Source organism: Lycorma delicatula, chromosome 7 (genome assembly GCF_047948215.1).
Source record: "Lycorma delicatula isolate Av1 chromosome 7, ASM4794821v1, whole genome shotgun sequence".
NCBI lineage: Eukaryota > Metazoa > Arthropoda > Insecta > Hemiptera > Fulgoridae > Lycorma > Lycorma delicatula.
In genome coordinates, this window is record NC_134461.1 from 144,476,796 (window position 1) to 144,490,649 (window position 13,854).

Consider the following 13,854-nt stretch of genomic DNA (forward strand, 5'->3'; position numbering starts at 1 on the left):
TTTGTACATAATCAAGCATAATCATCTTTTTAATACATTGTCAACAGTTGTTTTAGGAATCCCCAACTGTTGAACACTTCCACATGGATTTCTTCAGGATAAGCAAGAAATTTGTTCACTTTGCTTCAATTGTTTCATCAAACAATGATAACCATCCTGGACATGTTCATTTCAGTAGGCTGCCTGTTTCCCATCATTGAACATAATTTTCATGTGGGGGGGTCTTCATTTTACAACGATGGTACGCCTAATACATGCAACCGACTCAAACATAGCAAGCCAAAACACACATTGAACATTTCTCTGCACTGCAAACACGATGACTAACACGCACTTGCTGCTTGCATCTATTGAAAATACAATACACGTGCGCTAAAACTTTTGCAAACATAAACTTGGAGTGTTTCTCTTTCATTTAACACACAGATCATCTCTCAACAGTGCTTTGTTCTGAAGCTAAAACTATTTAAAACCCCACTATTATTTTATGGAGACACTGTACTTGACTGAAAAGTACACCATACAACCTCAAATTAAATTAAGTAATGTACAGATAACATTTTTACTGCCAAATACAACTTTTACTGCCATCAAGTGGAGCAAGGCAGAAGTCAATTTCAAACTTCACAAAAGGAAAATCTAACTATGCAATATTTGCTCTTTGAACGAATCTGTCGCATTTCTTTACTCAATTACATTTATAAATGAGCAAATTAGTTTTTAATCAGTAACTATTCCCATCATTCAAAAATGTATAAAGTTATTCTAATGAAAAATATAATCTATTAAAAATTTTCTTTAAAAAAATTCTAAAATTTACAATATGTATATACATAATAAACAAACTTAGAAGTAAATAAAAAACAAAATATTTCCTTTTATCTTTTCTGGTGATTCAAATAATACGTATAAAATTATATAAATAATCCATTAAAGGACTAGGCAATTTAGAATTAAGTAAAGTATTCTGAGTTAAATGAATATAATCTCACACAGAGAATGTATTCTGAGCAAATTAGAAAGAACAACTTGAAAGAAGAGCAAACAAACTTTATACAATTTTAATATATTCATCAAGACAAAAGATATATTGGATGTCCACGGAAAAATGATTTTAATATTGTGAACTGTAGCAAACAGAAGCTTGTTGTGAAAAGCGAAGACCATTAAAGGATTAAGGATGGATTGAACAAAAAAGTCAGTATCTTAATAACTACAACACATCAAAGAATGCAAAAAGAAAAACATAAAAGATACAACTCATGAATAAGAAGAGTTTTAAGCAGGAAACTGAAGAGATGAGATCACCAAAGGAATTTCCTCTAGAAGCTAAACAAAACATATTCAAAGTGGTAGTTCTTTGCTAAACACACTAGGTCTTGCATATACATTAAAAAAAAGTTTATAGATATAGATAAAATCGACAAACTCATCCTTTTTTTAGTTGTTTAAAAATTAAATGGTAACTAATTTAATACAATAATTAACAATTAAATGAACTGCAAAAACCTTTCATAAGAAATACATATAAGCCTAAATTCATTATAATACCTTTTTGTGTAGTGTCTTCTGGAGTAAAATTAGATATAGGAGGGCTAGCTCTATCCCCTGCCCCGATTACAGTTGGTGCTTCATCTACTTCTTGCCTAACTTCATCATCAATAACTCCATTTTCAATTTCATCATCAGATGGTGGTTCAATAGGAGTTGGAAACTGATCATCACTGAAATATAATGGTAAATAAAATTTATCAACAAATCCTTATATTTATTACAGTTCATAGTTATTCAAACCATTAAATTTTACCAGCTCAAATAGATGTTGATAATTTCATTAGGAATTATCTTTTTTTTTAAATGAGGACTATTCAGAATGTAACAAAGCGATTATATCTTTGCACAGTTGAATAGCCTGGTTCAGTGCAGTTCTAGTACTGTTACTGGAAATATTACTCACTTGTTTGTTCCTGTAAAACTCTTGTTCAAAATGGCTACTGTCACAGAAAATCTTACAGATATGAAGTGCGTGCCACCATCCATGACGTATCTCATAATATTCATGATATCTCATACCTCATGATATTTATTCCCTTCACGCAAAAAACTTGTCAGCTGCTGAAATTCATGGAGAACTTTGTGCAGTACATGGATGAATATCATGAGTGACAGTGCGGTAAGACAATAGTGCCATACGTTTTGGGAAGGTTGAACAAACATTCATGACAATGAAAGAAATTTTGACCCTTAATTGTCACAGATGAACTTATCGCAAGTGTTAAAATGAAAATTCGAGAATACTGTCAATTCATAATAACAGAATTATCCAAATTTTTTCTTCACTTACCGCAAGATTGTGAACAGATTGAGAAGGGCCAAACAAAACAAACAATGTGGCATACTGAGTTCAGGCACTGTTTTTCTTCATGACAATGCTTGCCCACATATTGCAGTAGGTACTCAATGCCAAGTCGATAGTTTCAAATGGGACTTGTTCAACCATTCTCCATACAGTCCAGATTTGGCTCCCAATGATTATAACTTTTTCCCAAAAATGAATAAATGGTAAGCAACTCAGCGTTTTGTCAATTACCAGATTACAAGGACTTGAAAAACGGTGTTACTACCTAGCTTAACTCACAGGTGGCAGGGTTTTATGATAAGGATATTCAAAAACTTGTTTACAGATATGACAAGTACCTTAATTTGGATGGCAATTATGTAGAAAAGTAGCTACAAGATACATACAACAAATTGTTTTTTTACCACTTTATCAATTGGTTTTTTTAAATAACAAATCTAATTTACTTTACAAATAGCCCTCATAAATAATATGAAATTACAGATTAAATTAAAAAAACAACAAAACATCTGGCTTTTTCCCTTCTAAAACACCAGTAAATTAATAATTCATTACAGCAATTATCTTTTACTGACATTAAATTTTTCTTAAGTCGCTGATATATCTTACAAGCTTCAACACGTAAGTCAATACTGAACTGAAGAATACTACTCGAATTGCTAAAAAAATATGAACAGTAATTACAATTCAAAGGATTTTGTTTAAAAACATTAAACAAGATCCACTACACAATAAATAATTAACAATACCTAATTAATGAGAAAATTAATTTTTAAAGATATTACAGGAAGGATCATTGGGAAAAAAAAGATGAATGGATGAGTAAGGAGAGAAAAATTAAAAACTGATTAATTTTCATGTTAAAGAGCTCAGAAAATTACAGCTGATGTACAATTTTATACATAAGTTACAATATTTCAAATCTACTTAACAGAAATAATACACCCTTAATTAACCCATTCTATTAGTCTCATTAGCATGGCTACCTATAAATTCACTCAGTCTTCTACTACCTTGATAGGTCTAACTGGGAGCTGTACCATATTCATCTATGTCAAAACAAAGTTTTCAATGTGTTTTAAATTAAATTATAATTTATGGTAGTTCTAAACACTGCTCCTGGATGTCAAATAAAATATAAAATAGAAGTGATGAAAAGTATTATGATATCAGCTAAATCCCTTTTCATTTATAAAATGTTATCAAAATTTTAATAAATTTAACAATTTAATAAAATAACTTGCCTAACCTCTTTTATTACAGTACATGTGTTTATTCAGTAGTATACCTAATCTACTGTTATTCTATTAGTACTCTATAGACATTTTTAAGTGATTATTTTATTTCTTGTTTTATAAAATTTATCCATCAAATAAACACAAATTAAAAAATCTTATTTTAAACTTCCTATTAGTGAAAAAATCTTTCCAATTCAGAATGAATTAGTGTAAAAAAAATTAATTTTGCAGTATAAAACAAGGGAGATATTAGAAAATATAACCCTAGTAAATGCTACAGGGCATTTATGTTGATTTACGCTACATTTTACTTAAAAAAAAACTATTTTCCATACAATATAAATACAGTTTCTTCACATTATTTTTACTATAATTTAAGTTCACTTTAAACCAAATTTCAGGTAGTTTAAAAATAAACATACGTCAGAGCATAGTAATATAGGTCTAATTTTGTACCCTTCTATGAAGATCCTTCTTTCTTTAGACAAGAAGTACTTATAAATATTATCATTATAAATGGCTATGTTTTTATTTTGATGGTAGCATTTTTTCTCATGATATTACTGTGTTTTTCATTTTCCTTAGGTAAATATGACTAGCAAATAGATGCATATGTGTATAGAAGTATGCATGTGTTTGTGTATATGTATATATATTGTATGTATGTGTATGTTATCAGCTGGACTAGACATCTCTCCTATCAATACACATTTTAATTAAATTTAAAAATATTAACCTGAAACTTATAACTCATTACTGCAATTGTATTATTCATATTCATAATTTGTGACTGAATTGTATATTGCACTGTAATATTAGCATACGTATTAATTAATTTTTTTTATTTTTAAATGTAATTTTATTAGCTGTTGGCTGAATTAATTCCTCCATGTAAATTTCATATCCATTCAGGAATTAATTTCAGCAGCGGAAATGTTTAATTTGTACTAAGTGTTTGAAATTATAATTATTTATATTAAATAAACAAAATAATTAATTTCTGATTAATGACATGAGTTACTTTAGAGATAAATATTGTTGAGCTAACTGGCTCATAAAATAAAACATAAAAGACATATCAAATTACTTTACATTTCTCTATGCAATTGTATGTAAAAATTGGTTACTTATATAAGAGAAAAAGCTTCTTGGAATTCTGATCTTAAAATTTTTACTGGAAATGAAATAATTGAAATTATTCAAGATCAATTAAATCATAATTTAACTGCTTTATCTGCACAAATATTTGTTCCACAAGTTTTGTATAGTTGAGAATTAAGTACTTATGTATTATAACAGTGCCAATTTGGTTGGAAGGTAATATATAATAGGTCTGTAAATTTATGATGTTAGGAATAAAGTAGAAACACAAAACTAGAAATTGAATTATTTATTCAAATTAACCGTTTTTTCTCGTTTAGCTTTCAGGAATCATCGTCAGGTATTACTTCAAAGAATGAATGAGGATGATATGTATGAGTGTAAGTGACGTGTAGTATTGCACAGTCTCAGGTCGACCATTTCTGAGATGTGTGGTTAATTGAAACCCTACCACCAAAGAACACCAGTATCTACAATCTAGTATTCAAATCCATATAAAAGTAACTAGGATTTGAATGTTGGAACTCTCGACTTCGAAATCAGGTGATTTGCTAAGACGCATTTATCACTAGACCAGCCCGGTGGGGTATATTCAAATAAACCTAACCTAACCTAGAAAAATCTAACAGCTTCCACAACATGGGAGATCCCAAATTCTAAGTGCACACATTTTATTTATAAGTCCATCATTAACTTTAACAAATATTTTTATTTTAACGTCTTACTGACAAGAAGTAGAATGTGGTTATCACACTGGTTATAACCTCCCAACGATAGTGGCGCCATTATAATACAAAAGTACCAAGAATTAATCTGCATAGGTCAGAAGTCTGAATTTTCTTCAATTTATTACAACATATCAAACGAAACTTAAAAAATCTCAAAAGTCAGTCACTTGAGGCAAATCGGAACCAAAAAGGGGTGGGTTTAGCAAAACAGTCTTTTTTTTTTCTAACAAAGGAATAATATCCCTCATCACTTCGTAACCATCAGTCAGTTATGCAATACTCAGATATTTATGAAGCAATTTTTATCAAAAACTTTCCTTTAAATAAATTTATTAACTGCAAAAAGTAAACAACAGTAATCTGTACATCTAAACATTAATTCAAAAATGACAGTGCATAATAAAGAAACTCATTAAAAGATCCTATTTTGTAAATTTTGTTTCATGAAATTCTTAGAAATACGCTTATATGCTATGAGGGACATTCAGTAATTAACGAGACAAATTAATGTAGAGAAAAAGTGATTCATTCAATGACAATGAAACTTACAATACTTTTCAACATAGTCTCCAGCAACATTTGGACACTTGTCCCACTGTTCTGTGAGCTTTCTGATTCCCGCAGCAAGGTAAGTCTTTACCTTGGTATTTGAACTATTCATGTATCGTTCTTTTTACTGCTTTGTTGTTGTGAAACTTCTTGCTGCGTAAAAAATCTTTGAGCAAGCCAAACAAATGAAAATTGGATGGAGGCGAGATCTGGGCTGTAAGGAGGATATGGCAACACTTCCTAACCCAACTTCTCAAGCATTTCTTCCACTCTCTGAGCAATATGGGAGCACGTGTTCATGCAAGAGAATTAAACCTTTTGAGAAAGCACCCTGACTCTTCACCTTATCGCAGGTCTCTTTTTCTATTGGAGCAGAATAGTACTCACTGTTCACGGTACACCTGTCTTCGCGAATAAGATCATTTATGTGATTTTACAGCGCGGTAGTTGAAACTTCAACTGGTCTTCCAGAGTGATGGAGATCAGTTACACTTGTTCTGGCTGAATTAAAGTTTCACAAACTTATACACGTTACTGTGGTTTAAATAGTTTTCACCATGCTGTTTCAACATTTTTGAGTAAATTTCCGCTGGTTTCACACCTGATAACAAAAATCTTATCACTTAACATTGCTCTTTCATGTACATGTTTCAAGTGGAGCTAACATTCTGAAATCAACAAAGTGGTTATGTTTAGATTAATTATGATCGAGCAGCTGATTAAATGTATTCCCAAGATTGCCAACTTGATCCTCAAAAAGTTTCATTGTTATTGAATGAATGTTTTTTTCTCTACATCAATTTGTCTAGTTAATTATTGAATGTCCTTTGTATTAGGATGATTGTTTTGATATCAGGGCCATATAAAGGTTTATAAATCAGGGCCGTATAAAACTTTCATTCCAAGAGATCAATCCATTTCAAACTCAAATTTATTTATTAATTAATTAAAATGAGTAATACAATTACAATATGTTCAATGCTACAGAAATATATTTCGGTATTAGAACCATATAGTATCTTAACTTTCATTATCAGAGATCAATTCATCTAAAAACTCAAATCTGTTTATTAATTATTTAGAAAGAGTAATAATTGCAATACATACAATGTTGCAGACGTATAGTCTACAGCATCTTCTGGCTCTGTGGCATTATCTTCTGATGCAGTTTCACTTTGTGTTTGTTCATTACATCGTGGCCATAATGTAACAGGAGAACTAGGAGGAGTACCCCTAAAAGAACATGAATATTATATTAAAATTAAAGCTAAATGCAGATAAATAGTAATAAATAGATAAATGCAAATGGTGATTTACTATACTAGATAACTCTGAGATTCCTACCTAATGCCTACATAATTAAATTACATACAGCAGATCTATCAAATCTACAGTGGACTATTTCCTTTGTAGACTATTAAATTAAAAAACATTAACATTTTAAAAAATAGATTTTACATACAAAAAATAAATAAATCCTATCTCTAATTTTTGTTTAAGATTTAATAAGAACCTACCGATTATTTGTAGATGTAACAAATAATGCTAGAAATGAAATAATCAAAAACAAATCATCAAGCCAATCTAACAACATTGTAAAAACATATTTTTATGATTCATTCTCAAACTGATTTTATTCATTTAAAATCTTTATTTATTTACTAAATTAGTAGTAGATAACTACTAAATATTATTAACTTTTTGTAAATTGCTACACTGTAAATTTAAAAATAAAATTAGCAACACATGTGCTAATTTTTTTTATTTTTATAATGTCACATTCTATATTGAAAAATAAATAAAAAACAAATTATTGGAAAAAGGAGAAAATTAAGACTATATAAAATAGATTATTTTTATTTAAGTACAACATGGCTCACTGACGGATATAAACAAAAAACGTTGAAGATGGGAACATGAGACAAATTAGGGTCCTAAAATATTAGAAAAGGAAAGAGAAAGAACCGTACCTGACTTGAGAAAAATGGAAGGAGGTCAGTAATGATGAAATACCTATTAAGGTGACATAGGTGGACATAGATAAAATATTAGGCAACTACAGTGGGAAGAAATATAAAAGCAATTATGCAGATTATCAAGCAGTAATAGTAGAAGTAAAGCAGAATTATAAAGAATGATAAACTGAATACAAAAGAACAAAAATGAGAATACATAGTGAAAAGACAAATATTAAAATTTCAAAATGATTGTATTTTTAGACAGATGTAGAAATAGAGATCAAACAAGTGGGAGTAAGTACAGTGTTTATTTATGAAGCGCTATTACATGTAATGGTTCAACTAAGTATGAAGTAAAGGACAAGATAATGCATGAAAGATTCATGTTTTTGACAGTAAGAAATCTAGTAATAAATAAAACCATTTGAAATTGAGGAGTTTTATTTAATGCTTTATGTAGAGTATAATATTATATGGTTGCAAAATTTGTGAAAGAAGAAAAGGAACATTTGGAAACTTTTTGAGATCTTGGGTGGTAAAAGATGAAGGAACAAAATAGACAAAATAGCTAATGTAAAAAAAAAAAAAATAAGAAACTATATTACATGTACTAAGAAAAAACAAAAGAACCAAAGGGAAGATCATATACTTTGCAAAAAATAAAAAATAAAAACCATCACATATTTCAGTGCTGTGGGCTACACTAGCCTCTGCCTCTGCTGGATCATGCAATTAATTTAATGTGATACGGTTTTGGTTTTAATAATGAGACTGAATACACTGTTGAGTTTTTGTTTATTTTTCTAGTTTTCACCATGGCTATGTAGTTAATAATAGGATGGTAAGTTTTTATATTCTAAAATTAGTTTCCTTTTCTATGAAGTTTTGTATTTTTAAAAGATTTCATTACATTTTTTACCATTCTATGTTTTTATCATATCATTTCATTAATATAATTAAAAATAATTTTTAATATTTCATTTTATTAATATAAGCATTAAAACATTTATGTATCTCTTACCCATTTAACAAAGTTATATTAGGCCAAATATAATATAGTATGTTTTTGAGCCAAATATTTTGTCTTTTACCCATTTTTCTTGAAAACTACTAAAAATACTATTCTAGGACCTGGTTTTTTTCAATTTTTCAGGTTAGATTTCATATAAAATCATTAAATTTATTCTTAATATGGATCATGACGATTACTGTATTAACTTAATTTTACCAAAAGTGCAGAAATTAGGGCAAAATCTTTAACCAGCCAACGTTTGCTAAAGAAGTGTTTTTGAACCTATGAGGTGTGTGAGAAAAGTAATGAGACTGACTTTTTACTTACCAAAGTTTTTATTTTTTTCAAACAATATTATCCCTTCAAAGTAGTTCCCTTTGCAGCTAAACACCGATGGAGTCGTTATACTCACTCCTGGTAGCAGTGCTGGAAGGCTTCAACTGGTAGGGCTGGTCGGTCACAGTCTTTTGAATGTTCTCCAGAGTTCCAAAATGACATCCTTTTAAGGCATGTTTCAATTTCCGGAAAAGGAAAAAGTCACAAGGACTCAAATCAAGTGAATAGGGGGGTTGAGGAACCGTAGGAATGTGTTTTGAGGTAAAAAATTCCCTGATGGAAATGCCCGTGTGACACGGGGCATTGTCATGATGAAGCATCCACTTGCCTGCAATGACTGGTCTCACGCGAATCACTCTTTTCCTGAACCTTTCAAGGACACCTTTGTAAAATACTTGGTTGACAGTTTGTCGTCCTGGAGGAACAAATTCTTTATGCACGATACTCCTTCTGTCAAAAAAGCAAATCAGCATGGTTTTGATCTTTGATTTGCTCATTTGACATTTTTTCGGTCGAGGAGATGATGGGGTGTGCCACTCTTCACTTTACTGCTTTGTTTCAGAATCATACGCAAATATCCAGGATTCATCACCTGTGATCACACAATTGAAGAATTCTTGGTCATTGTCAATACTCTCAAGAAGATTAACGCACATGTTTCTTTGATTGTCCTTCTGTTCCGTCATGAGATTTTTCAGCACTAATTTCGCACAAACCTTTCGCATGTCCAAATTGTCTGTCAAAATTTGATGTAACGTGAAAGTTTTTAAATTTAACTGTTCACTCATCATCCTTATTGTTAAACGACAGTCTGATCTCACAAGAACTCTCACATGCCCAACATTTTCATCAGATTTTGAAGTTGGAGGTCTCCCTGAACGAGGTTGATCTTGAATGTGTTCTCAGCCTTCCAAAAATGATTGTGCCAGCAGAAAACTTGTGTTCTTGATAAACAATGTTCCCCATAGGCCTGTTTCAACTTTTCAAAGGTCACACTTGCGAATTCTCCAAGTTTAACACAAAACTTGATTGCACAACATTGCTCTAAATTCCGATGCACAAAAATAATGTGTTGGCTGAACGGAGTTAAAACTCATACTGAGCATGTGGAAGGGATGAACAAACCGGTCTAGCACAGACCAGTAGACAGTGTTGCCAGATCAGTGTTACCAATCTCATTACTTTTCTCACACACCTCATATATTTATACTGTATTTTTTTATGTTGTTAATGTTCTATTTTGGATAAATTATCATAAGGCATTTGTAAATGGAAGTATATTTCAATCAAAATAAAATACAGACAGAATAAAATATTGTAATGCGACAGATTCTAAGACATTGAATATTCTAACTTTTATAATGTTCTGTAATTAAAAATCTACTATACACAAAAAATTATTTTTGACAAAAAGAACACAATCATATAACAAATTTCAATAACTTTTTCAAGGTAGATAATAAAAGAAATATGTTATAAATTTTAAAAAAAACATACCAAGCTTCAGAGATTTCTGGTTCAGGTACTTCTTCAAGTTGTACATCAAGAGCAGCATTTATAAGTGCTTCAGTTGAATGAAATGGTAGGCCACCAGTTTCAGCTCTCTGTCTAAGGGCAACCTTCACCCTTGAGACTTCAAGACCAACCTGCAGTGCAGCCTGTAAAAAAAAAAACATTATAAAATTACCTTATGTAATGTATTTTATAAGCTATTAACAATTTTTTATTTATTTATAATTTTTATTATTATATTAACCAAATCATAAATCTGCTGAATGAGTAATCTAGTGCAAAAAAACAAGAATTATTTCTTTGTCAGAATATTCGAAGTACATGTGACAATTATGTTCCGTAACTGATATATTACACTTACATTCTTCAGATTTATACTACTGGTTAAAAAGAACAGTTTTTTATGGATGAAAGTTTCAACCTGTTCAGCTGATACACTTAAGAGTAATAATTGTTATAGCAGTGTTTGTTTTTTTTTGTGTTTAAGTTTAAAAATGGAACAGAAAGCAGTGATTAAACTTTGTATAAAGTTACAGAAAGTAACTATCAAAACATTTAAAATTCTATATGGTGAAGAATCGTTATTGAGAATAACCGTTTTTGAGTGGAATAAACAATTTGAAGGATGAAAGTCAGTAGCAGATGATGAACAAATAGGACATCCTCATTCAACTTCCTGGACACAAAAATTGGCTACTACAGTGATTCAAAATCATTTGACCGATGGTAAAACTTCTGAATGTTAAGATGTAAGAATAAATAACAGATAACAGGGATTAATAGAAAGACAGACAATAAGTATCAATGTAACTGAAGATCTGAAAAAGAAAAAGCATACACACTTTGTTCCTCATTTGTTGACATCAGAATAAAGATGTCATGTGTCTACTGAATATATTAAGATGGTTGAAAATGAGATACTTTTTAAATTAGACTGTAGTGCAGGATGAAAGTCAGAACTTCATCATGTAAGATCCCACAACAAATATTATAGAGTATTTGGCCAAAATTCAAAAAGTGAAATTGCAAAATCTTGATTAAACAATGCCGATTGTAATTTTTTAAACAAACTTTAACATAAATTCAAACTGGAAAATCAAACTGTAAACAATAGATTTTAAGCAGCCAAAATAAATTAAATAATGCTAGTGACCTCTTGAATTCATCATATTCGATTTGAATTTCCGAAAAATGGGTTCTGATTTCTTCAGAAAGACAATTCACCAGCACAATCTTCAATCATTACCCTTTCTATCTATGAACCAAATTTATTACGGTAAATATGTTTTTCCTAAAATAAAAATGGTGAAGAAAGGGATCAAAAGTTCAAGGATGTCTCATTGATCCAGAAAACAACTTCAAAGGAAGCATTTTTTATTCATTTATGTATTTTTTTAAACATGTTTACTGTTTATTTTACATCTTAGATGTGCATAAGATAACATTAACATAAATAATATTGTCAATAAAAAAAACCTTCATTGATTTGTATATCTAATTGAATAACTGATTTGAATATCTAATTAGGCAACCCAAGGTCCTATTTTAATTAAATCTTTGGTATTTTTTATTTGTAATATAATAATGGGTACATGCCCTTTACTAATTTTTTATGAAAGTAAGGTTCCTTGCATTAGTTGGAATAATGGGTAATTAACAAATAATTGTTCATAACATTTTTATTTTAAAATTGCAGCCAGTACATCTGTTGGAAATACCTGACTGTAAGCCTTAACTCACTGAATCACTTTTTTCATACTGTTTTGTAAACATTAATTTTGTTATATATTTAATGTAAGCTGTAGCCAAAAACATTTTACAAATTGGGGATATAATGAAAGTACAACAACATGAAAGTTCTCAACAACCATGTCAGTGATGTCTAGTGTTTCTAAATATATATTGCTTATGATATTGTCTATGTAGCAAAATCATTTTTACAACTGGCTAAATCTACAGTGAAATCTGTTTTATAATAAATTTTAAATTTCACTTTATTAATTCAATTTTGTTGTACCACGCAATATTCTGAAATAAATTTAGAACTCATGTGATAAAATAGCAATTATTCTAATAGTACTCACATGAGAGTATACATAATAACTACACAGTAACATTTGTCATTGTTTAAAATAAATAATTATAATATAAAAAGTGATTCAGGAGGCAAGGGAAATAATTTGGGAACTGATTTTAGAACTTGAAATAAGGAAAAGTTCATACAAACATTTGTCTGAAAATGCTTTTTTATTGAGTTATGGCTAAAGAAAAATTTTGCCTGGATTTCAGTTCCCCTGGAGAAATGAGGTCATATTGAAAATTTTAAGATGTTATATAAGGGTTAAACCTGATGGTCTCTTATGTTTGTTAAACTGAAAAATCAATGTTAAATCCCTAAGAAATGCATAAATTTTATTATGAGAACAGAAAATTCAATTCTGAAAAATTAATTTAACAGTCTATGAAAATAAAAATATCAACAACTTTTATTATTAAGAATAAAACACAACAAAACTTACAGAAAAATTTTATGAATTTGCAGAAATTAAAAACAACTGTTTTTATTACAATAAATTTAGACCTTTGAAAAATTAAAATACTTTTAATTTACTTACTAATCAGTACTAACTGGTCATAGATCTGCTAACTTTTTTGTTTTAAAATTAAAATTTCGATTACAGGACAGAGATTTGAGACAAATAAAGGGTCCTTGAAAGAAAATTAGTAGAATGCCGTGAAAGGTTATTCGAAGAGTGCATTCTAGACCTGCTTCTTAACATGGAAGGGACTTCAGGAAAAGTGTGCAGAATGGGAAGAAAAGCACTTAAAAAAATATTAATCATATAACAGTGTAAGTAATCAATAAATCTTTTGTTGTTAGAAAAGGTTTGGTTATATTTTTTTAAAGAGACATCGTATACAGTGATTTTTATTATCAATAATAAATAAAATAATATAAAAATATCACTTACTGCTTTTTTTTGTTGAAAAAATTCACATTAGCGCTTTCATAGAGCACACTGCTTCATCAGATATTAAAATTTAAAAAAAAGAAGGATGT

General features: G+C 29.6%; 1 protein-coding gene across 2 annotated transcripts in view; it reads right to left on the reverse strand.

The window, feature by feature from the left end:
- LOC142327297 (death-associated inhibitor of apoptosis 2-like) overlaps nt 1-13,854 on the reverse strand; it is a 71,366-nt gene that overhangs the window by 6,118 nt on the left and 51,394 nt on the right. For both annotated transcript variants that reach the window (XM_075370207.1, XM_075370206.1), the window contains 3 exons: nt 10,779-10,939; nt 7,083-7,208; nt 1,552-1,724 (listed from right to left, as the gene is read on the reverse strand). In XM_075370207.1, coding sequence (XP_075226322.1) covers nt 1,552-1,724; nt 7,083-7,208; nt 10,779-10,939 — 460 coding nt within the window. The remainder of the gene's footprint in view (nt 1-1,551; nt 1,725-7,082; nt 7,209-10,778; nt 10,940-13,854) is intronic.